This window comes from Bos javanicus, chromosome 25 (genome assembly GCF_032452875.1).
Source record: "Bos javanicus breed banteng chromosome 25, ARS-OSU_banteng_1.0, whole genome shotgun sequence".
NCBI classification, from domain to species: Eukaryota; Metazoa; Chordata; class Mammalia; order Artiodactyla; family Bovidae; genus Bos; species Bos javanicus.
In genome coordinates, this window is record NC_083892.1 from 36,849,667 (window position 1) to 36,874,608 (window position 24,942).

The 24,942-nt window shown below is 44.4% G+C and overlaps 1 protein-coding gene across 7 annotated transcripts; it reads left to right on the forward strand.

Moving 5' to 3' along the window:
* Positions 1-750: 750 nt before the first annotated feature.
* Positions 751-24,677, forward strand: ZNF789 (zinc finger protein 789). 7 transcript variants are annotated; one of them, XM_061402605.1, is made up of 6 exons: positions 751-840; positions 11,374-11,583; positions 15,626-15,703; positions 17,269-17,395; positions 20,541-20,654; positions 21,694-24,677. In XM_061402605.1, exons 3-6 carry the CDS (start codon positions 15,635-15,637, stop codon positions 22,704-22,706), a joined length of 1,323 nt encoding a protein of 440 aa, XP_061258589.1. In that variant the 5' UTR covers positions 751-840; positions 11,374-11,583; positions 15,626-15,634; the 3' UTR covers positions 22,707-24,677. The 7 variants fall into 7 exon arrangements, with proteins under 7 accessions (XP_061258589.1, XP_061258592.1, XP_061258590.1 ...); XM_061402606.1 differs by having other exon boundaries at positions 759-840; positions 11,379-11,583; XM_061402608.1 differs by lacking the exon at positions 20,541-20,654.
* The last annotated feature ends 265 nt before the right edge of the window (positions 24,678-24,942 follow it).

Sequence of the window (24,942 nt, forward strand, 5' to 3'; positions counted from 1 at the left end):
GGAAGAAGCCAGATTATGTAGGACTTTGCAACAAAAACCAGATAGCCAGAACATCAAAATACTGTTAATTAAAACCAGACATCTCACATTAATGATTTTAGTGCCTTTCTATATGTGAGAAGATGCAGGAGTCTGGACTCTGAAATCATTACTTTGATATGCACCTTAACTTTACAAGGCCACCTTAATTTTTGTCCATCCCAAATCCCCTCAGGGTGCACAGTTGGGGGTGGCTGCTGTGGCGGCAGGTTTGCTGGCCACACCTTCTTTTGTTCACTGCTCTGGCAAGCAACCTTTTGCGCCACGACCATTCAAGCAGCAATACCCAATCACGGTACCCAGAGAAGCAACCACTTTGGTTTTGAGAAACCACTCATCCTCAACTTCACTTTGATCTGTCTACATTTTTGGTTCAGTTCCTCTGCCATAGATACAGACACACGATCACTATTACTGTTTGATAATACCTAGAATTATTACGATACCTGCCATCAATAAGAAAAAGAACTGTGTAAGTTTCTGAACAGGAAGTACTGAGTGAAACTTAACCCCTGTTTTCCCCGCCGGGAAAAACTGAGCTTAGAAAAGACATCCCCAAAGCCCGAACCATGAATTGGGGAACAAGGACCAAAGTCCTCCGTTTTTCCTAGCGAGGACCACCCCCCGTACCCCCCGCAAAGCGCAGCGCAGACCCGGAAGGCAGGTGTTGACGCACTTCCGGCTTTTGTGACACTCTGGGTTCTGGCGAACGGAGGGACTGGGAACGGGTCCACTGCCCTTTGATCCCCAGAGTCACCTCCCTTTTCTATCCCAGCACCCCGGGCTTCTCCGGGGTTCACGGTGAGAGGCGGGTCCGGCCGGGGCGGAGGGGCGGGGACGTAGGTGGACGTGTAAAACCGTGTTCCGTGATCCCGCTCACCACGCGAGTCTCCGAACGGGGTGGAGGGTCGTGTCCCTGTCCTTGGTCCCAGCCTCCGCCGTAGGAAGTGCCGTCTCCCTGCAGAGACAGCCGCGGATCCTTGGTTTCTGCATTGGGATGAGATACCTATGGGTCCGAGAGGCGGCAGCCTGCGTGCCCCGTCCTCGTCCCTGGTTTTCACCCCCAAGGGGTCGGGGACCAATGACTCTAGTCTAATTTCTGTGCTCCCGGGCTTACCCCATTTCCTTTCCTTCTGGTGAGGGTTTTTTTCCCTGGTGATCTCGAGGTGTAAAATGAGGAAGACCCCAGAGGCTACCAAGATCCACGTTTTGTTTTGTTGTTTAGCGGACAAGTTTGTTAAGCCTCGTGTTTACAGATCATACATACACTTCACCCTCTTCCTTTCAGTTTCTGAAGTTTCTGAAGGCTTTTTAAAAGGAGTGATTTCTGATAGAACACCAGGTGAATTTTTCAGTTGTGGGAGGAAAATGTGCTTGACTTGGAGGGCTGAGTAATGAAGGGAGTTTGTGGTGGTGCAGTGGAAAATGCGTTGGGTCACTTGAAGACTGGTCACCACCAGCCTTTCTCTGCCACCGATTTGCAGGATGCTTGGAGAAGGCAATGGCAACCCACTCCAGTACTCTTGCCTGGAAAATCCCATGGACGGAGGAGCCTGGTATGCTGCAGTCCATGGGGTCGCTAGGAGTCGGACACGACTGAGGGACTTCACTTTCACTCTTCACTTTTAGGCACTGGAGAAGGAAATGGCAACCCACTCCAGTGTTCTTGCCTGGAGAATCCCAGGGACGGCGGAGCCTGGTGGGCTGCCTTCTATGGGGTCGCACAGAGTCGGACACGACTGAAGCGACTTAGCAGCAGCAGCAGCAGCTTAGACAAACACGAATTCTGGTATTGATCCTAAATAAAATAAACTGTCTCCAAGGGCCCACCCAACTAGGACATTCATTGATAAAGGGAAATTAACTGAAAAATCCAGCTTGACCAAACCTAATGCCCCATCTCCATTTCCTGAAGCACCACCAGTATGCACAAAAGCACTGTTACTAATGAGAGACACTTAAGTGGCAGAGGACCAAAGAAAACACTTGTACAGGCCTGTGCTAAACAGATCATTTGCAATCAATAAGTTATGGAGAATGCATTGTAAGCAAATCAATGAAACCTTAATATTTGCTGGAGAAATAGGTTGGTTACACACAGTGGTGGGAGACATATAAATAACTTACCATGGACACATAATTTATTTTTCTATTTTAAATCTGTGCTTCTGTAACATTCCTCCTATTCTTACTCAGATATTTTCTAAATAACCTGACAATATAATGGAATCTCTTTAATTTCTAAATGACAAGCCCTTCCAAGTATTGAAATGCCATGCCTATAATGAATTTGTTGAACATTCTACAAATAGGCAAAAAATGTTGACATTATATTCACTTAAACAAATATTTTAAAAAATATCTCCTGGTTGCAAGTAACTATGTTAAGGGCAACTTCAAGAAATGCAAAATAAAGCCCAGTCTTTCTGCTGCTTCTTGCCTAGAATACGAGCAGGGAAACACTCCAGGAAGGCCTGACCAGGTCCTGATCTCGGCCCTGTATCTTTTGAGTTTCCCTTGCTTGTAGTCTTCATTTTGATTCACTGGGAGGGAAGGCCTCTAGGAATGTGTTATTCCACATACCCCACTTTTAAATCTTTGATCCTATCTCAAAAACCAAGATTTCTTTTCCTTGATCTTAAAATACTGGAAATAAGATTTTTCAGATGATAGATCACTAAAACTGAAAGAAAGTGAACAAAGAAAATATAATAGTTGGAGGATGAAGAGCAGCAACACAAATGATGACAGAAAATATAAATGCTATAAGATGACTATCAGGAAAGTTTAATGGGTTTCAATACTTCTTTTTAAATAAATAAACATTTTAATTTTTTTCCTCTGTGCTCCAGTGGTGGTCTTGAACACCAAACTTTGGTGATCACTTTGTAAGACTGACTAGATGGCAGTGTAGCGGCATAGTTAGGACCCTGAGCTTCAGACTTGGGTTTGAGTACTGGATCCACCACACTATGTTGTTAGACACATTATTTAATCTTTCTCAGCTTTTAAAATAGGAATAATAACTGTGCTTCATTAGGTTTCCATGAGAATTAAATGAGCTGTGTATGCAAGGTACCAAAACTGCCTGGTACACAGCTAACATGAATAACAGTTATTCAGCATTGACATGTCACACCACTGGATTTCATGAATTGTCTTCATGGATGAGGTGTTAGCCCCATAGCAATACAATATTACCTTTTAATACTGCTATTAAATTTTTCAACCCTGCAGGATAGCAAAAATGGAGCTCATAAAACATGTAGGACAAAAAGGAAAGTCCTGCAGACAGACCCTATTTGGATTAAGTGACCCAGTTCTTTGAACCTGACCAATGACTGCTGAATCCAGGAATGCTGCAGATTTGTCTCCTAAGGATACCCGAGAGATGGAAGGCATAGTGATAGTAAAAGTGGAGGAGGAAGGGACAGATGATGAAGAAGACCGTTTTCCAACAGAAGTAACACAGAGTTATCACCCCAATTTCTTAGTCGTTCCACAACTACGAACGAGAGAGCCTTGTTATCATCATATTTAGTGGCATATCGAGTGGCCAAAGAAAAAATGGCTCACACAGCTGCTGAAAAAATTATTCTCCCAGCATGTATGGGTATGGTACGTACCATCTTTGACGATAAATCAGCTGACAAATTAAGAACTATACCTCTTAGTGATAATACAATATCTCGTCGAATCTGTACTATTGCAAAACATTTAGAAGCAATGCTTATGACACGGCTACAGTCTGGTATCGATTTTGCAATCCAACTCGATGAGAGCACTGATACGGCTAGTGGTCCTACACTCTTGGTATATGTCAGATATATGTGGCAAGATGATTTTATAGAAGATCTGTTGTGTTGTTTAAATTTAAATTCACAGGTAACCGGATTAGATGTATTCACTGAATTAGATAAGTGTGTTGTTGGTCAATATAAATTAAACTGGAGAAACTGTAAAGGAATCTCAAGTGATGGAGCAGCAAATATGACTGGGAAACATAGCAGACTTCTTGAAAACTTGTTAGAAGCCACCCACAACAACGCTCTTTGGAATCATTGTTTTATTCACAGAGAAGCTTTGGTATCCAAAGAAATTCCGCCAAGCCTAATGGACGTGTTGAAAAATGCAGTGAAAATTGTTAATTTTAGTAAAGGAAGCTCATTGAATAGCCAACTTCTTGAAATATTTTGTTCAGAGATCGGAGAGAACCATACCCACTTACTATTTCATACAGAAGTTCGTTGGTTGTCTCAAGGAAAAGTATTGAGCAGAGTATATGAACTCAGGCATGAGATTTACATTTTTCTCATTGAAAAGCAATCTCATTTGGCAAATATTTTTGAAGATGATGTTTGGGTATCAAAATTGGCATACTTAAGTGATATTTTTGGCATTTTAAATGAATTAAGTTTGAAACTACAAGGGAAAAACAATCATATATTTCAGTATCTTGAACACATTCAAGGATTCCAAAAGATGTTATTGTCATGGCAAACTAGACTTAAAAGTAATCGTCCTAGCTACTATATGTTCCCTACATTGTTGCAACACATCGAAGAGAACATTATTAATGAAGAATGCTTAAAGGTAATAAAATCAGAGATATTAATACATCTCACTTCTTTGTCTCAAACCTTTCATCATTACTTTCCAGAAGAGAAATTTGCATCATTAAAGGAAAATATCTGGATAAAAGATCCATTTGCTTTTCAAACCCCAGAATCAATCATTGAGTTAAATTTGGTGCCTGAAGAAGAGAATGAATTATTGCAGCTCAGTTCGTCATTCACGCTGAGGAATTATTACAAGACATTAAGTTTATCAGCATTCTGGATTAAGATTAAAGAGGAATTTCCACTGCTAAGTAGAAAGAGTATATTGCTATTATTACCATTCACATCTACCTATTTGTGTGAACTAGGATTTTCGATCTTGACACGATTAAAAACAAAAAAAAGAAATAGGCTTAATAGCGCACCTGACATGCGTGTGGCCTTATCCTCGAGTGTGCCTGACTGGAGCGAACTGATGAACAGGCAAGCACACCCATCACATTAAATACTATCTTTATGAACTCAGGTTTCTGTACTTTCATAGGTATCCTTTGTGTATTGTATTTAAGTATTAATAAGATTGTGATTGGGATTTACTAGGTTTCATTTTCCTATATAGTAAGTATTGCTCTTTGACATTGTTTGTTACATGAATGTATGTGTATGCAGGATAATGATGTAAAATATATTTCTACGAATTACCATCAATTTTTTAAAATAGTGCTCTTAACACTCTTAGTTTTACACTCAAATCTGTCACCTTGTCTACTGCTGCTGCCTTGCTTCTTGTAGGCAAAACCCCTTTCAGGTTCAGTTTCTCACCATCTATGTGCCTATGTGCTCTTCCTTATCTGATTTTTGTTTATTGGCTGTGTTGGGGTGTTTTTTTGGGTAGTGCCACAGAGATTGTGAGATTGTAGTTCCCTAACCAGGGATCAAACTCAGGTCTCCTGCCTTACAAGGCAGATTCTTAACCACTGAATGACCAGGGAAGTCACAGTTCGTTTTTGCTATTATTTTCTGTTTTAAAAAATTCAGCTTTATTGAGATATGATTTACTTCTAGTAAAATTCACCCCTTTTGGTATATGGTTTGTTGAGTCTTGACAGAGGTATACAATTGTGGAACCACCCCTACAATCAAGATATAAAACATATCCTTCATCCCCAAAAGATCTTTCATGGCTTTGTTGTCAGTCCTTCTCTTGTACTACTGATGGTTTTGTCTTTTCCAGAACGTCATGTATTTGGCTTTTTTCTCTTAGCATAATGCTTTTGCAATCTATCCATATTATCGTATGCATTGGTAGTTTAATAGTGACTAATGTACCATTGTATGTATGTGTATCAATTAGCTTATCAATTCTTCAGTTGATAGACATTTAGTTTTTTCAAATTTTTTATTTGTTTTTTATGAACAAAGCTGCTATAAATATTTGTATACAGGAATTTGTGTGGACATATATTTCTTTGGTAACAGCTAGCAGTGGGATTATTGGCTCATATGGTAAATATACATTTAATTTTATGCATTTTCTCCAGCAGTGTGTGAAATTTATAGTTCCTCTATATCTGAGTCAGCATTTTGTATTGTCAGGTTTCTATTTTAGCTATTGTATTAAGTTTAATAATATCTCATTATAGCATTAATTTCCATTTCCCTAATGGACAATCATTTGAGCATCTTTTCACATATTTATGGCTGTGCATGTCTTCCTTTGGTGAAGTTCAAATCTGTTGCACATTTTAAAAATTCAAGTGTCTTATGAATAAGAATTATTTTTATATATTGTTTTCAAATGATCACACCCGTGTTTTACAAATGTTTTCTCCCAGTCTGTGGCTTCTCTTTTCATTTTCTTAACAGTGTTTGAAGAGCAAAATTTTAAAATTTTGATCAACTTCAGTTATCAAGTTTTTTTCTTATATGGTTCATTCTTTGTGTGTTCTGCCTAAGAAATCTTTGCCTAATCCACGGTCACAAATTTCTGTTTTCATCCAACTGTTTTATAGAAGTTTTAGATTTTACATTTAGGTCTATAATGCATTTTGAAATGATCTTTGTAAATGGCTAAAGGAGATTAAAGAGACATGACAAATGCAATGTATTACTTTGGCTTGAATCTTTCACTAGGAAAAAAAAAAAAGCTATAAAGGACATAATTAAGTCCATTGTCAAAATGGACGCCCACCCCCCAGGGACCTAACAGAGGTCTGCTGGCTTTACATCAAGATCCCAGTCAAGTCTGGTAAACACAAATAGGGGCGGGGCATCCAGTAAACACACAGGCCTGGCGCTCCTCCCTCCCACTGCCCTCTCCCTGCGCCCCCTCCCCTGGCCTCAAGGCAGGAATCACTGCTAAGGGCTGCCCAAAGCGTGGCCGGACCTGCCTCACATGCACCCAACCTGGACTCACACAGAAGTGGTGGTGAGGTGCCTGGCCCTGGCTTGGAGGTCCTGAAATTGAGGATTTTTGACATGAGAGATGGATTACAGGTGAGTGATGGCAGAACGTCTAACGGACCTTCATATATATTTCACATGTATCTGTGAAATGCACCTTGAAGAGTGCCTCACATATAGGAAGTGCTACACACATGTCTGTGAAAGAAGTAGGAAAGGAAGAAAGAGAAGGAAGGATTATAAATGAGTGATTTCAACTAAATGAGGGGTTGTAGAGCAGAGGGAGGCAGAAGTAACCAAATAAGGCTTAACAGAAGAGCTGAATACAAGACTATAAAGTGAACATTCAGAACTGACCATATGAACATGGCCTATGAAAAGACTTTACTTATGGGTTGTTTAGACACAGTCACTCAAGCATCCCTTCTGCTGTCTTTGCCTTTGACCTCTCTAAAGTCCTGTATTCAGACATACTTGTGCTTCAGCCTAGCCTAATGTAATTGTTCCAACCATCCCCCGCTCCAGTGGCAAATCCCATTTCAAGACTAACACCTTTACTTCTTACTTTTTCCTTTAGATTCTAAGATGAAAGAAAAAAATAATGAAAAGGCTTCAAGACAGAAAATGGTGGAGGGGAGGGGGTGTGTGGGGAGTGAAACTTCCAGGACATTACTAGGAGAAACCAAACAGCATGCCAGTGATAATGGCAAGGCTGTGAAAATTCAGGCAATGAAGAAATGCTTAGAGAGACACCTGGGAAAATAACCCAGAAACAACATTTCTGTTGTCTTCATAAACGACACAGGGGAGAATGGGAAGGGTTCTGGCAGAGTCCCTGTGCCATCAGAAGACACAAGCCAGAGAGAAGCCCTACCAGTGTAAGGGATGTGAGGAAAGCTCTAGCCAGAGCAGACCTGGGAGTCCACAGCCAGGAGACACTCCAAGTGGGTGGTGAGTGCAAGAATAGCTTTCATCGTGATCATGCCTCATCATGCCCCACATGAGGGAGAGGCCACATCACTGCCTTGACTATCAGAAAACCTTTCATGCACCACCCAGAAGGTGCATCAGAAAATCCACACTAAAAAAAAAGCACAAAACGTAGTGGCAGTGGCAAAAGCTTCATACAGAGCTCAGTATTCTCATCACCACCAGTGACAGCACTGAGGAGAAAGCCCAGTTCTTGCGGAGAATGTGGGAAAAGCTTCAGGTAAAGCTCACACCTGGATGAGCACCAGAGGAACCAATCATAGGAGAGACAGACCCTAGAGTGCAGCGTGTGTGACGCAGCTTCCAACCTCAGGATAACTTTTGGCTGCACAGGAAAGAAACCCTGCAAATCCTGGATGTATGGCACCAGCTTACTTTTACACTACAGAACCTACCTGGGTGAGGAAACTCATCAGCGTCAGGCATAGAAGAGGTTTGGTCTTTTACCTGAGATACCAGAAAACTCACAGCTCCAGAATGGTTCAACAAGGAAAAAACCTGTACAATTAGATTACCTTGGTCATAAGAAACTACACCGCCCTACAAGGGGTGAGGGGAAGGGCTGACTACGAAGAGGGGGCCTGTGGAGCAGAAGGACCCGCCAGAGGAGGACAGGAGTACACAGGGCCGGGGGTGAGGGTCGCAGGTGAGGAGTGGGCTCTTTAGAATCCCAGGACCGGGGAGAGGATGCAGCCTCCCTGGGAGCTGGGCAGCCGGCACTGCCCTCCAGGGGCCAGGATAGCGAGGCTGAGGGGGTGAATCTGATCTCAGGTGGCCTCAGCCTGCAGAGGCTTGGAGCAGGGTTTCAGCTCCTGAGGTCATGGAATGACAGAGCTGAATCCTGGCCACTAGACCAGTGGCTGGTGACAAGGCCCTGGGCCATTGGCTTTGCAGAAAAGAATGGCCACAAAGAGGGAAAGCAGTGAAACAAGTAGTGTTTATTAGGAGGAAAGAGTACAGTACATGCTGGTAGACTCACAGTGGGCTCAGAGACAGTCACACCCTTGTGTAGTTTAAATCACTTTTATGGGACATTTCTTCCAGTTTTTCTTTGGCCAATCATTTTCATTTGCCTGGTTCAGAGTCCTTATTTGGTGTATCTCAGGGTCTTCCCTCATGTTTACAGGCATCTCTCAGCCAAGATGGATTCCAGCAAAGAGGCCTATTGGTAGCTTGGCATCACTCCCCTTTTAACCTCCAAGGAACTTTCTAGTCAGAAAGTCTCCTTGACAAAGAGAATGAGATATATGTGGTCGCTTACCTTCTGTCTGGGCAGGTCCCAGCCTCCTCTCTCAATTGTCCTGCGATTCTCATCTTGCAGTACTGGCGCACGGGAAATGAATTTTCAACTGCTCACCCTGGGGTGGGGGGGTACCCATCTACCTACTGCCTCAAATCCACCCCTTGCAAGAGGACTTTACAGGGGGAGGCAGAGGTAGTAAAGAATTTAAAGCAGGAAAATGAGAAAGGCAGTGTTTTCCCCGGAATGAAGTCAGAAAATTCCAAGGGAACTTTGAAGTTTCTGAGCTATTTCAAACTCAAAGGAAAAGCTATCTGACCTGTAACAGGGGTGTCTGGATTTACTTGGGGCAGGGGGCCAGATGCTGAGATTTTAGGTCCGCAGTGATTCCCACACCAGGATGGTGGAGGGAAGAAGGTGGACAGTGCAGCACAGATTTACACTAGAAGGGCATGTGATCCTAACTCTGAGCACTTTGTTTCAGGTCCCTAAAGAAACTGTGCATTCCCATGGAGTTGGAGCAGGTTCTTCCAGGGAGGGGCGGGGCAAGGAAAGCCCTGGTCTGAACTGGGAGCTCTGGGCCGGGACAGGGAAGGGTTCTTTCCTGTACATCTAAAGTGCTCATTTAAGCTCCTGGCTTGAACAGGTTTAAGATAAAAGCATACAATTCTGTGGGCCACTTATGTCTAAAACTAAGGTGTGACTTTGCCAACAAAGGTCCGTCTAGTCAAGGCTATGGTTTTTACAGTGGTCATGTATGAATGTGAGAGTTGGACTATAAAGAAAGCTGAGTGCCAAAGAATTGATGCTTTTGAACTGTGGTGTTGGAGAAGACTCTTGAGAGTCACTTGGACTGCAAGGAGATCCAACCAGTCCATCCTAAACGAGATCAGTCCTGGGTGTTCATTGGAAGGACTGATGCTGAAGCTGAAACTCCAATACTTTGGCCACCTGATGCAAAGAGCTGACTCATTGGAAAAGACCCTGATGCTGGGAAAGATTGAAGATCTTCAGCTCCATCAGTATGGATGTCCAACTCAGATGCATACATGACTGCTAGAAAAACGATAGCTTTGACTAGACGGACCTTTGTCAGCAAAGTAATGTCTCTGCTTTTTAATATGCTGTCTAGGTTGTTCATAGCTTTTCTTCCAAGGAGCAAGTGTCTTTTAATCTCATGGCTGCAGTCACCATCTGCAGTGATTTTGGAACCCAAGAAAATAAAGTCTGTCACTGTTTCCATTGTTTCCCCATCTATTTGCCATGAAGTTATGGGACTGGATGCCATGATCTTCCTTTTTTGAATGTTGAGTTTTAAGCCAGCTTTATCACTCTCCTCTTTCACTTTCATCAAGAGGCTCTTTAGTTCTTCATTTTCTGCTGTAAGGGTGGTGTCATCTGCGTATCCGAGGTTATTGATATTTCTCCTAGCAATCTTGATTCCACTTTGTGCTTCATCCAGCCTGGCACTTCACATAATGTACTCTGCATGTAAGTTAAATAAGCAGGGTGACAGTATACAGCCTTGACATACTGCTTTTCAAATTTGGAACCAGTTTGTTGTTCCATGTCGGGTTCTAACTGCTGCTTCTTGACCTACATATAGATTTCTCCGGAGGCACATAAAGTGGTCTGGTATTCTCATCTCTTGAAGAATTTTCCAATTTGTTGTGATCTACACAGTCAAAGGCTTTGACGTAATCAATAAAAGAAGTAGATGTTTTTCTGTAATTCTCTTGCTTTTTCTATGATCCAACGGATGTTGGCAATTTGATCTCTGGTTCTTCTGCCTTTTCTAAATTCAGCTTGAACATCTGGAAGTTCATGGTTTAGGTACCGTTGAAGCCTGGCTTGGAGAATTTTGAGCATTACTTTACTGTATGAGCATTAGCATACTGAGCGTATGAGATGAATGCAATTGTGCTGTAGTTTGAACATTCTTTGAACATATGGAATCAAAGATTAATTAGTCGTACTATCAATTACAATTAATTACCACTAAGTCTTCTCTTTCTTTAAACAACAGCATTAAGTAGAAAAGTAAATTCCGGATAACATAATATCAGATGAATATTTTTATGCTAATAGCATATGTGTGTATTATTCATTATATTTAATTTTTTGTTTAATTTTTTTGCCTAGTCCAGGGTCGGCTCTCTAAAAAGTCATTCTGAACTCCCAAAAGGAGGGTTTAAAAATACCCAGCTACACAAAGGTTCACCCGTGGAGATCTTGCTACAATCTGTGGGAAAGGAAAGTGCTTGGGGTAACCAACCTGGAAATCACGTGGCCTAGACCACTCCATCTGCGGCGGCTGATTGGCTCCGACCAGAACGGCAGTTGCGATGAGACGTGAGTGCCCCGCCCCCTTACTCGCAAACTCCCCGCGACCGGCCACAGCGCTTAACCCGATCAGAGAGTTGTGAATCCTCCGAGCTTCCTAGAAGGTCCTCGGGTGGGGACGCTCTGCTCGGCCTGCGCTAGTGATCGGGCGACAGGCACAAAGATCTTCCGCATGGACACCTCAGGTGGAGGTTAGCCGAGGTCCCGACCTAATTCCGAGTCTGGCCTGGCGCCTCCATAATGGAGGCCAGCTCCATGGCAGCCGCAGGTGCATCCTGAGGACTTCCTGGAGGAGGAGGCACGGCGGGGGTCGGAGGCGCGGAGGTTTGGGGAGAAAAGAGCTAGTGTGATGGGCGGAGTGGGGTGCCAGGGGAAGCCACGGTGGCCCCGCCACAGGTGTGAGAGCTGGAGAGACAACCCCCTTTCCCTCGAATCCCGTGCCCCCCACCACGTCCCTCCAAACCCCCGGTCTTCAGGGCATTTACCGAGAGACTTCCTGAAGAGGCCAGCCTCTGAGTATCATGTCAGGTCCTTTGGCTTTAGAGAAGTTCAGAGTCCGATGAATGAATGGCTGGTTAATACTATTGTTTGCTTTGGCTTTGTTTGTTAGTCGCTCAGTCCTGTCCGACTCTTCGCGACCCCCATGGACTGTGGCCCACCAGGCTTCTCTGTCCGTGGAATTATCCAGCCAAGAATACTGGAGTGTGGCACTTCCCTGGTGGTCCAGTGGCTAAGACCCTGCGCTCCCAATGCAGGGGGCCTGGGCTTGATCCCTGGGTCAGGGATCCCAGGTCAGGGCTTGATCCCAGATCACACATGCTGCAACTAAGATCCTGTACAGCCAACTAAATGCACATTAAAAAAAAAAAAAAAGAATGGGTAGCTATTCCCTTCTCTAGGGGAATCATCTGCACCCAGGGATCCAACCCAAGTCTCCTGCATTGCAGATTTTGTTATAAATTGAATTATGGATTCTGACTTCCAAATGCACAGTGCTCACAGCAGGTAATCTACTTTAGATAGTGAAAGGGTCGATGTCCCTTCCCCAGCCATGGAGCTATTGATCACAAGTGCCTCCTTGGTTAAGAGGCAAGAGGGCTTACAAAGAGTGTTTTTAAAGAAGGAGACCAGAATGTAACAGACTTTCTTAAAAATGCAGTTACATGAAACAAGGTTTGCCAGTGCCCAGAAAGGCACCAGAAAAAAGTGGAAATCCTCTGTATCTCATCATTTGTGTATTCCCTGAGAGAAACATTAGATTTATTATATTAAAGAAGAACCAAAGTGGAGGCCACAGTTTAAGTATACTCCCAGGCCAGCTACCCAGAGCTGCAGAACCAAAACTTTAACTGTCCTAATTTCCCATGAAGAGCTGGCTCTGTCCTTAAAGGAAACAAGCTTTCTTCACGTCTGGGTAACCTTGCAGCTTCCTAGCAGCTACAAACAAGTAAACTTGTACCGTGGTACTCTTCTGAAAGGACCGTCAGGTCTAGTAACCAGTCCCAAGAGAAAACAATGTACTTCCTCATTCCTGTGCACAGGAGGAAAATAATTTTCTCTCTACCCTTCTGAGTACTTAGCTGAGATTCCTGCAATAAAAAATGAAGACAAACAAGTTTCTTAACATGTATACCTCAGGTAAGAGGCTTCCCAGGTGGCACAGTGGTAAAGAATCCACGTGCCAGTGCAGGAGATGTAAGAAACATGGGTTCAAACCTTGGGTCAATATTCTTGCTTGGAAAATTACATGGACAGAGGAGCCTGACAGGCTGCAGTCCACGGGGTCGCAGAGTTGGACACGCCTGCACATGCACACACGCTTACCTTGTATAAACATGGAGATTCCCAAGGAAAAATGATTAACCCCTGAGATGGCTTAGAATTCAGGTCTATTGTAAATGCAGTCTTCATAGGGAAGGGAGTTGTTTAGTTGCTAAGTTGTATCTCTTAAGACTCTTGAAAGTTCATGACTCTTTTGAGACCCCATGGACTATAGCCCACTAGGCTCCTCTGTCCATGAGATTTCTCTGGCAACAATACTGGAGTGGGTTGCCGCTTCCTTCTCCAAGGGATGTTCTTAACTCAAGGATTGAACCCACGTCTCCTTCATTGCAGGTGGATTCTTTACCACTGAGCCACTGGGGAAGTCCTAGGGCAAGGGGAGGGAGGTTCTATACCTGGAAGAGGCTGAAACTGCAGTTAGGCTAAGTATTAGGTGTCGGTTTGCTGACATGGGGCTTAGCACAAGTGAGTCCACATGGCTTGTGAGATCTTAGTTCCCCCAACCAGGGATTGAACCTGATCCCCAACAAGGAAAGCACTGAGTCCTAACCACCAGACCACCAGGGAATTCTCCTTTTGCCCCCCCCCCCCCCAACCTTTTTAAAAAAACAGCTGTTTTAAGTGCCTGCAGCTCAAAATAATCAGTTTTCCAAAGTGGTATATTAGGGAGTGGGTTATTCTGCCGCCCATTTACATGTTTTATAAACTGAAGGGTAAGTGCGGAGGAACTAACTTCTTAAGACTTTCCATTTTGAAGCCCCCTTGTTAGCAGTTTGGTTTTCACTCCATAAACTGTTCATATCAAGTAAAGTCCTCTGAATTTTCTTTTGACAACAGCTGTGCCTGCTCAGTCGCTCAGTTGGTGTCCAACTCTTTGAGACCCCATGGACCCTGCCAGGCTTCTCTGTCCATGGAATATTCCAGCCAAGAATACTGGAGTGTGTTTCCTTTTCCTCCTCCAGGGGATCTCCCAACCCAGGGATCAAACCAGAGTCTCCTGCATCTCTGGCATTGCAAGTGGATTCTTTATCACTTGAGCAGCCTGGGAAGCCCCTTTGACAACAGTTAGCTCTTTATATATCATATGTAGCCTAAAATCTCTGATAACTTCCCTAAAATCATTGTTATACTCTCTGAGCTGATTCTGTGTGACGTAGAAACAAACTGCTGCTGCTACTGCTGCTAAGTCACGTCAGTCGTGTCTGACTCTGTGCGACCCCAGAGATGGCAGCCCACCAGGCTCCCCCATCCCTGGGATTCTCCAGGCAAGAACACTGGAGTGGGTTGCCATTTCCTTCTCCAATGCATGAAAGTGAAAAGTGAAAGTGAAGTCCCTCAGTCGTGTCCGACTCTTAGCGACCCCATGGACTGCAGCCTACCAGGCTCCTCCGTACAGGGGATTTTCCAGGCAAGAGTGCTGGAGTGGGGTGCCATTGCCTTCTCCAAGAAATAAACTAAGACCGCCCAAATGAGAGCAGGCAAAGGTTCTTCAGGCAGAGCTTGCTATACTAAGTGAACTGGCCACTATCACGTTTGGCAGAGACTCAAAAGCAAGCAGGAGAAACTTTAGAGTGGAAAAAAGGGAAAACTCAACTATGCTGAGTTTTGAGGAGATCGACTTGGAAAACCTGGAGGCAGGTTAAGTAAAAGAAGCAGGACTCCCTTCCACCCGGCCTCAGGGAGCAAGCAAGCAGGGGAACCTATTCTTTGTTCTTGCTCCCCGCTCCTGCAGTATCGGCCCCAGTAAAACCTTGCTTGGGGGGAAAAAAAAAGGGGCAGGACATCCTATGTGATTTGGTAGGGGAGCACACCCGACTTTCTCTACTGGTCCTGGATGGAGGAGGGGGACACATGTTAGGGACAAGTTCACACTTGCCACCTAAGTCCTGATTGGGCGCCTGTTGCCACGTTGCTTCTGGTTTGGGTTCCAGGCCAGAGCTACAGGTTGCAGGTTAGAGTTCTGTTTTTTCCTATAGTCTGGTCCCTTGATATATTGAGTCTCTCACTGAGGTGCTGAAGAATATATTCTAGAGAGAGGGCGAGGGCAGAGGCACAGGTTTCCTAGGATAAAAATTAGAAATTGATCTAGCATCAGAAATTCCTAAGACCATTCTAGCGGCTGCTTTCATTGTAATCCCACATTCCAACACCAAACACTGTGACTTTGTACTACTCGAGCTTTGTTGGCCCCATTGGCATTCCCCATCTAAAGTCTGTCTAGTGAGAGAGCTTTGATTCAGGGCTGACCTTGTTTTCTTTCTTTCTCCAGCTTAGCCTGATGGCCAGGATCCAGCCCCATTTTGGAGACCAGGCCATGGAAGCCATGTTCCTGCCAGTCCCATGGAAGGTGAGCTGGTTCCCCCTGCCTCCACCTCCTCAGTGTAGTCTCAGCAGCCAGGCAGTGGTTTCCACATGGCCATTGGGGTTGAGCCATCTTTATCAGCTGGGGGGTGTTTCCTTCGTGGATGATATGATGCACAGAGCTTGAACTCTGGGGTCAGACAGGATCAAATCCAGGCTCTGTTTTAGACATGTCACCTAATCTCTCTGGGGCACAGTTTCCTTATCTGTAAAATGGGTCATGACAGTAGCTGTCATGAGGATTCAGTGAAGTGAGGCTCTTGGAGTGCTTGGCAGAGGATCTAGTGATGTTTCGAGCGCCCTGTAAGTTTTAGCTGCCGTCACCACAGTTGCTCCGTGTTTGTGTCAGTGAGCATTCTTGAGTACCTACTGTGTGCAAGATAGATATGTCCTTTGTGCTGGGAGAGAGACTCTTACCCTAAGGACTTTACAAGCCGTTTAGGGAAGGAGATATGGAAACAAGCTCATATAATTCTGATCCCTTGGATTAAAAGGTACAGTAGAAGTTTAGGTACTGATGGTAACAAGAGGGAGGGTGATTTTAAGAAGTCAAGTTGAAAAGTCAGTGAAAAGTCAGGAGATACATGAGGAAGCCATTGTGACAATTTGTAAAGACCAGTCGTGGACAGGAGGGAGTTCAAAGGGAACAATTTGACCCCACTGGCCCAGCATGTCCACATTTGCTGAGGGAACACAGAGCTCTGCCTGCCTTTCTGGTGTCATCTCCTGCCTTCCCTGAAACAGAGGACCTGCACGTGGGGATGTGAACGCTCTTCCCCACCCCCCAACCTCCCCACCACTGTGTATCCTGTTCTCCCCGCCTACAGGCAAACTCACCTCTGCATATGTTAACACTCAGCTCAAAGATCATCGTTTCTGTGAAATCTCTGATTTCCTGCGGTAACTGTATTGCTCTCCCCTGTATTCACACGTGGGCAGAGGGCTGGCGCGAGGCTCAGAAGGACACTCCAGGGGAGCTATGAAGACTGAAGTCAGAGGGGGGTTTGTGGGGTGACTGCAGATGTGTGTGTAGGTTTTCTTTACAGAACTGGTCCAGTTAGGGGTGGAGAGAGTGGAAACAAGAGGAAGGCAGGCATGGGAGCATCTCTGTAAAGACAGGAACAGAGTGTGCATCCTTGCCAGCCTCGGGGAGGGAGGCAGAGGAAGAGCACGTGCCTAGGGAGGACACGGCTGTTTCTCTGCTTCCTCACTTCACCTTTGCCCTCAGGCATATGGGGTGTCTCTACACATGGAGCAGTTCTGACACCAGCTGGGTGCCCCATGATTTGACTCAGTTCTGATTATCTGAATGACCGCAGCAGAGACCAAACAGCCAGAGAAGCCTCACACACTGACCACGTGTCCCTCTAGAGAGAACATGTGTGACTCTAGTGCAGAAGAAAGAACATGCATGGCCTGAGGGTCAGAGCTTGAGTTGAGCCCTGAGTCTGCTAATTAACTGGATGAGCCTTGCCTGTAGGACAACAATAATACTGTGGCCCACAGAGCTGTGATAAGAGCTGCAGCTGTAATGAGTCTCTGTATTTCCAGGGGTTGCTGTCCTTTGAGGATGTGGCTCTGTACTTCACTAGGGAAGAGTGGGACATGCTGGACTGGGCTCAGAAGGCCCTCTACAGGGACGTGATGCTGGACAACTACAGAGACGTCGTCTCCTTGGGTAATGAGCTGGCTTAAGATTTGAGTGTCTACGCAAGTCCTTGGTTTCTTCCGTGCAATGCCCAAAGCAGAAAAAGCTCTGAAAACCAGTTTTATCATAACTCATTTGGCTATAAGGCCTAACCTGAAGTCATCAGGTGGTTAAACCTGATTTTATCCTGTAGGAAGCTATTTATCATCCTTTTTCTCATTTGGTCTCCATATATATATGTATAGCATAATAAATATCAGAAAGTTTTTCTAAGGTTTCAGCTCAACCCCTGTTGAGGGTGGTACATAATAGAAACTATACCCACACTCAAGTCACCTTTCTGAAATCTGGAAAAATTTTGAGTCCTGAAACAAATCAGGCCTTAAAGTTTTCAAGTAAGGGATTGTGGATAATGAGTAGTTTCCTTTTGTTTTAGAGTTTGAAGACATTCATCCCCCAGCCTGAATCCTCCACATCTGTAAGACTTCTAGGAGTTGAAAAGATTGTGGCCCATGCAGATTCCAAAGTCTACCTTCTTCCTCTCTTGAAAAGTCTTTCTTTCTTCTGTCTGAAAATGGTTTCCTTCTTTGCTTATACCATCACCGGGTGCCCAGGAGATGATTCTTCACTGACTTCACTTCTGTACCTCCTCAGCTTCCACCTTCCTGGGAGCCCACCCTTGTCTCATTCAATGCAGAGTCTCCTACAGAGGGAGGCTCCTCGACGGATTTTTCTTTGTGGAGCATGTTTGACCCCATGCTGACACTCTCGGCAGATTCTTGACCACCTTTGTGGGATTGTCCACCCACCACTGGATGCTTTAATGTTTATTTTTGTTTGGAAAGCATTCAGGGGCTCCCAGACAGCTGTGTAATCACAAGGGTCGCCAACCAGTCCACTTAAAACCATTCTGTTCTTCACTAGTACAGTATTGAGTAAGTTACATGAGATATTCATCATTCTTATTATGAAATAGGCTGTGTGTCAGACAATTTTGCCCAACTGCAGGCTAATTCAACTATTCTTGGCATGTTTAAGGTAGGTAAGACTAAGCTATGATATTCAGTAGTTTAGGTGTATTAAATGCACTTCTTTTTTTTTTGAAATTGCCAATATTTTATTGCTTTGGCCTACAGAAACAGCCCTTTCGCATCATTCAACCTAATGAAATCCTATCTATTTTTCATCTATCAGAAAATTAATGTAAATGCATTCTTTTTTTTTTTTTTTTTGAACCTGGACTGGCATCTCGTTTCATACATGACATTTCACATGTTTCAATGCCATTCTCCCAAATCTTCCCACCCTCTCCCTCTCCCACAGAGTCCATAAGCCTGTTCTATACATCAGTGTCTCTTTTGCTGTCTCATATACAGGGTTATCGTTACCATCTTTCTAAATTCCATATATATGCGTTAGTGTACTGTATTGGTGTTTGTCCTTCTGGCTTACTTCACTCTGTATAATAGGCTCCAGTTTCATCCACCTCATTAGAACTGATTCAAATGTATTCTTTTTAATGGCTGAGTAATACTCCATTGTGTATATGTACCACAGCTTTCTTATCCATTCATCTGCTGATGGACATCTAGGTTGCTTCCATATCCTGGCTATTATAAACAGTGCTGCGATGAACATTGGGGTACAGTGTGGAGATTCCTTAAAAAACTGGAAATAGAACTGCCTTATGATCCAGGAATCCCACTGCTGGGCATACACACTGAGGAAACCAGAAGGGAAAGAGACACGTGTACCCCAATGTTCATCGCAGCACTGTTTATATTAAATGCACTTCTAACTTACAATATTTTCGATGGATTTATGGGAGCTTCCCTGGTGGCTTAGACGGTAAAGCGTCTGTCTACAATGAGGAAGACCCGGGTTTGATCCCTGGGTCGGGAAGATCCCCTGGAAAAGGAAATGGCAATCCACTCCAGTACTATTGCCTGGAAAATCCCATGGACAGAGGAACCTGGTAGGCTACAGTCCATGGGATCGCAAAGAGTTGGACATGACTGAGCGACTTCACTTATCCTGTAAATGGGCTTCCCTCATAGCTCAGTTGGTAAAGAATCCGCCTGCAATGCAGGAGACCCTGGTTTGATTCCTGGGTCAAGACCCAGGTTTGATTGCTGGGTTGGGAAGATCCGCTGGAGAAGGGATAGGCTACCCACTCCAGTATTCTTGGACTTCCCTTGTGGCTCAGCTGGTAAAGAATCCTCCTGCAATGTGGGAGACCTGGGTTCGATCCCTGGGTTGGGAAGATCCCCTGGAGAAGGGAAAGGCTACCCACTCCAGTATTCTGGCCTGGAGAATTCCATGGACTGCACAGTCCATGGGGTCGCAAAGAGTCAGACACGACTGACTTTCACTTACCCTGTCCTAAGAAGAGGATGATGTGTGTATATACACACTCACACATGTAGTTTTTTGGGAGGGAGGTGCTCTAGGTCTTAGTTGCGGCATGAAAGATCTTTCATTGCAGCACACAGACTCTCTAGTTATGGTTCACAGGCTTAGCTGCTCTGCAGCCATGTGGGGTCTTAGTTCCCTGACCAGGAATGGAAACCTGTGAGCCCTGAATTGCAAGGCAGATTCTTAACCACTGGACCACCAGGGAACACCCCAACACACGTAGTTTTTAGAAACAAATTCATATCATAATTTACATGAACTTTGAATCATGCTACATGTGAGTTTTGTATTCTGCTTTAAAATACCTGGGGAGCCTTTTCCTGTTTTAAGAAATGTCCTTTGAATTCATGGATTTTCAATATTAGCCTAATATTCTGCCTTCATTGTATCTGGCTACACTTTAATCCTTCCCCTGTTGACATTTGGTTTATTTCCAGTTTGCACTGTTAGGATTCTGCTGAACATCTGGGGTGCATTAACCTTTGCCCATTAACCTTTGCCCTCATTTCCCTTAGGCTCTATTCTTAAGAGTGAAATGACCATGTCCACGAGTGTGAATATTGTTCAGGCTTTCAATCAAGATGCCGAGCTTTCGCAAAGATGGTGCTGATTCCTCTCCTCAGATAATCCTTCTGATTATTGTCCTGATCTCTGCTTGTTGCTGCAGCCCTGCCACCCAGACCCCCAGGGGTAGACTGAGCTCTGGGACCTCTCCTGCCACTTGCTAACCACCACATCCCATTTACTTCCCCACGAGTAGGATTTCAGTTTCCCAAACCTGAGGTGATCTGTCACCTGGAACAGTGGGAAGAGCCGTGGATCCTGGATCTGCCGAGAGCGGGGACTAGGAAGGCTTCCGGTAGTGCCTGCCCAGGTGGGTGAGGAGCAGACCTGGCCCCTGGGGGTCATGCAGAGTTGGTGACACCATCCAGGAGACCCCGCCTGCACCTGGATACCAAGCCGGGAGTTTGGCTTGTGTTCTGCTTGTTCATCCCTACTGTCCCCTGATGGTGGTGGGTATGATCGTTGCCCCTGTTCCCCAGAGATAATCCCCAGCTGGATTTCAAGTCTGCAAAGCTCATCCTCTTTCTCCTGCAATAAAGCTCATTCTACTTCTACTAGAGGCAGGCTGGTGCTTTCTGACAGCTTTCAGGCCATTCTAGATACTCCTTTTTTCTACCCTCATCACTTACCCTTTTTCTGTACTTTCTCTTGTTCCCTTGCTTTCATTCTGTTTTCCACATCCCCTTGGTGTTTCTTGATGTTCCTGCCTTTTCCTACTTACTGTGTCCTGATGGCTGCTTCTTTCTACCCTTTACCACATCCCTCTGCTCCTTGGATTCTCAGCCTCAGCTCTGTTGACGTTTTGGGCTGTTTGATCCTGGGCCTCACAGGATGTCAAGCAGCATCATTGGCCTCCGCCTACTACATTCTGGCAGGACCATCCCTGGTTGAGAGTCACTGCTCTGTTCCATTGGCTTTTGTGCTGTTTCTCAGGTTCCTTTTCTTTTCTGACACACTGCCTCCATTTTAAAGCAGTCATTTCTCCCAGAATTGTGAAAAACATGCTTCTCTAGAAAGTACAAGATGCTCCCTCTCTCCTAGAGCTATGTGACTCTGCTGGGTACCAACAGGAAGCTGTTTTCCCCACTAGTGGAGAAGGGTGTGTTCAGTTCTCACATTCTCTGACACACTTGTGCATATGTTAGTTGGTTAGTTCGTGATGTCAAGAGCTCTTTCTGATATGAAAGCTGAGGGTCCTACAAAAATCAGAATACTGGCTTTTTAATATGGCGATGGAACCAGGTGAGCACTTCTTAGCCTCGTTTGAGTGTCTCATATCACAAACAGTTGCTTCTTTCCTTTTCTTCTGTAGCAGTCAGGTAATTTGCATATTCTTTTTATTTGGCTAGATTCGGAAGCCAGATTCCAGACGAAAGAGCTCACCCCAAAGGAGAACACTTCTGAAGATTTAATGTTATGGAAGATGTCAGCACTAAAGCAGAAAACAGCCAAGGAGCCTTCAGAAGAGTTATGTGAATATAATGAACTTGTGGACATTTACGGATTTTCACTCCCTGCTACTGGTGATGAGTGCTGTAAGGACTTCCTTCAAAGCCTTAACCTTATTCACAGTCGGAGAGCTCAGACATGGACACAGCAGGGCAAATATGATGAGTACGGAAAACCCTGCCATCAGAGATCACAGCTTTTGAGGCATAAGAGAACTCTGACAAACGCAAAATCTTATGAATGCCACGAATGTGGAAGAGCCTTCCAGCGGCAGGCAAATTTTGTTCGACATCAAAGACTTCACAGTTCAGAGAATCCTTTTGAGTGTGACATATGTGGGCAGGCCTTCAAACAGAAGTCCACTCTGATCATCCACAAACAGTGTCACTCACAAAAAAAGCCATATAAATGTCACGACTGTGGAAAGTGTTTCCGTCAGATGGCATATCTCGTTGAACATAAGAGGATCCATACCAAAGAAAAACCCTATAAGTGCAGCAAATGTGAAAGAACGTTTAGTCAGAATTCAACGCTTATTCGACATCAGTTAATCCACAGTGGAGAGAAACCCCACAAGTGCACTAAATGTGGAAAAGCCTTTGGCCGGCACTCAACCCTTATGAGCCATCAACAGATTCACAATAAACAGAATGCCCACAAATGCAGTGAATGTGGAGAATCCTTTGGTCGCAATGTCGATCTCATTCAGCATCAAAGGATCCACACGAAGGAGGAATTCTTTGAGTGTAGAGAATGTGGGAAAACCTTTAGCTTTAAGGCAAATCTTCATCGACATGAGGTTATTCATACTGGAGAGAGACCCTACAGATGTGACAAATGTGGAAAGTCTTTCAGTTGGCGCACAAGCTTTATTAAGCATCAGGGTACCCACAGAGAGCAGGTATCTGCATGATATTAACTGGAAAAGCTATCATTTAAAGTCCAGAACTTAACCGCTATGGCAAGTATGTATAACCTGATTGTTTCATGAAAATTAATAAACAAGAACTGGTTTTTCTGGGGGGACCCTCTCCTTGTAGCCAACCTTCTGGCTGCAGTAATTAATAGAGGACTTCCTTGGTGGTCCAGGGGTTAATACTCCGTGCTTTCACTGCAGGAGGTACGGATTTGATCCCTGGTCCCCCCGGTCAGGAAAGTTCCACATACCACACGGTGCTTCCTAGGTGGCTCAGCAGTAAAGAATCCACCTGCCAATGCAGGAAATGCAGGTTTGATCCCTGGGTGGGAAAGATCCCCTGGAGAAGGAAATGGCAACCCACTCCAATATTCTTGCCTGGGAAATCCCATAGACAGAGGAGTCTAGCAGGCTGTAGTCCACGGGGTCGCAAAGTTAGACACAACTTAGTGACTAAACAAGAACAAAGATATCTATTTACACATTTATCCTTATATATAAATTTCTAAGGACTATGTATATATATATGTCCACAATTCCTTTTTTTTTAATTTTACAATTTAAAAAATGTGAGAGCAAACATGTTTTCTTATGCTCCGTTTGGCTACCAAACCTGAGATGACCTGAATTTATTTGCTGGTGAAGTAAAGACTGTTTATCCCCATTAGTGTACATATTCACACATTTTGTTCCAATGTGTTCAGTAATGGAGTGCTGGCTTCCCTGGTAGTTCATCTGGTAAAGAATTCACCTGCAATGCAGAAGACCCCGGTTCAATTCCTTGATCGGGAAGATCCCCTGGAGAAGGGTTAGGCTACCCACTCCAGTATTCTTGGGCTTCTCTGATGGCTCAGACTGTAAAGAATCCACCTGCAATGTTGAAGACCCTGAGTTGGGAAGATCACTTGGAGGAGGGCATGGCAACCCACTCCAGGACTCTGGAGAATTCCCCATGGACAGAGGAGCATGGTGGGCTACAGTCCATGGAGTTGCAAAAAGTCGGACACAACTGAGCAACTAACCACAGCACGGCACATGGAGTATTAGTGCAAACCCCTCAGCGGTTTTATGTAAAATACCTATCTACAAACTGAAAAATTCTGATTTTTGAAACATTTATGCCCCAAGGATCAAGGATCTGGGGCTTTGAGAGAGGCACATGTCACATCAGTGAAGAGTAACAGTACAACTATTGGATTGACAATAAATAACATCCCCACTTTAAGAACTTTCCAAATGCCAAGCAGAAGCCCTGGTAAGACAAAAAGTAAAAGGCAGCTTGGTTTCCTGATGGCAACTCTCTATACAGGTAAGAACCAATCTGGAAATCAGCAATCCACACCTGTTCAGTTCAGTCACTCAGTCTTGTCCAATTCTTTGTGACCCCATTCTTGTCCAATTCTTTGGGACTGCAGCACACCCAGCTTCCCTGTCCATCACCAACTCCCAGAGCTTGCTCAAACTCATGACTCATCAAGTCAGTGATGCCATCCAGCCATATCATCCTCTGTTGTCCCCTTCTCCTCCTACCTTCAATCTTTCCCAGCATCAGGGTCTTTTCCAAGGAGTAAGTTCTTCACATCTGGTGGCCAAAGTATTGGAGTTTCAGCTTCAGCATCAGTCCGTGCAATGAATATTCAGGACTGATTTCCTTTAGGATGGATTGGTTGGATCTCCTTGCAGTCCAAGGGACTCTCAAGGGTCTTCTCCAATACCACAATTCAAAAGCATCAATTCTTCAGCTCCATCAGTATGGATGTCCAACTCAGACGCATGCATGACTGCTGGAAAAATGATAACTTTGACTAGACGGACCTTTGCTGGCCAAGTAATGTCTCTGCTTTTTAATATGCTGACTAGGTTGGTCATAGCTTCTCTTCCAAGGAGCAAGTGTCTTTTAATCTCATGGCTGTAATCACCATCTGCAGTGATTTTGGAGCCCAAGAAAATAAAGTCTGTTACTGTTTCCATTATTTCCCCATCTATTTGCCATGAAGTGATGGGACCAGATGCCATGATCTTCCTTTTTTGAATGTTGAGTTTTAAGCCAGCTTTTTCACTCTTTCACTTTCATCAAGAGGCTCTTCAGTTCCTCTTCATTTTCTGCCAAAAGCGTGGTGTCATCTGCATGTCTGAGGTTATTGGTATTTCTCCCGGCAATCTTGATTCCAGCTTGTGCTTCATCGAGCCTGGCACTTCGCATGATGTACTCAGCATGTAAGTTAAATAAGCA

Excerpts from the sequence above, each read along its gene's own strand:
- ZNF789 (XM_061402605.1), top strand. The coding sequence starts at position 15,635 with ATGGCCAGGATCCAGCCCCATTTTGGAGACCAGGCCATGGAAGCCATG. Across the intron at positions 15,704-17,268 it reads TCCTGCCAGTCCCATGGAAG|GGGTTGCTGTCCTTTGAGGA; the intron begins GTGAGCTGGTTC and ends CTGTATTTCCAG. Across the intron at positions 20,655-21,693 it reads TTCCGGTAGTGCCTGCCCAG|ATTCGGAAGCCAGATTCCAG; the intron begins GTGGGTGAGGAG and ends TTATTTGGCTAG.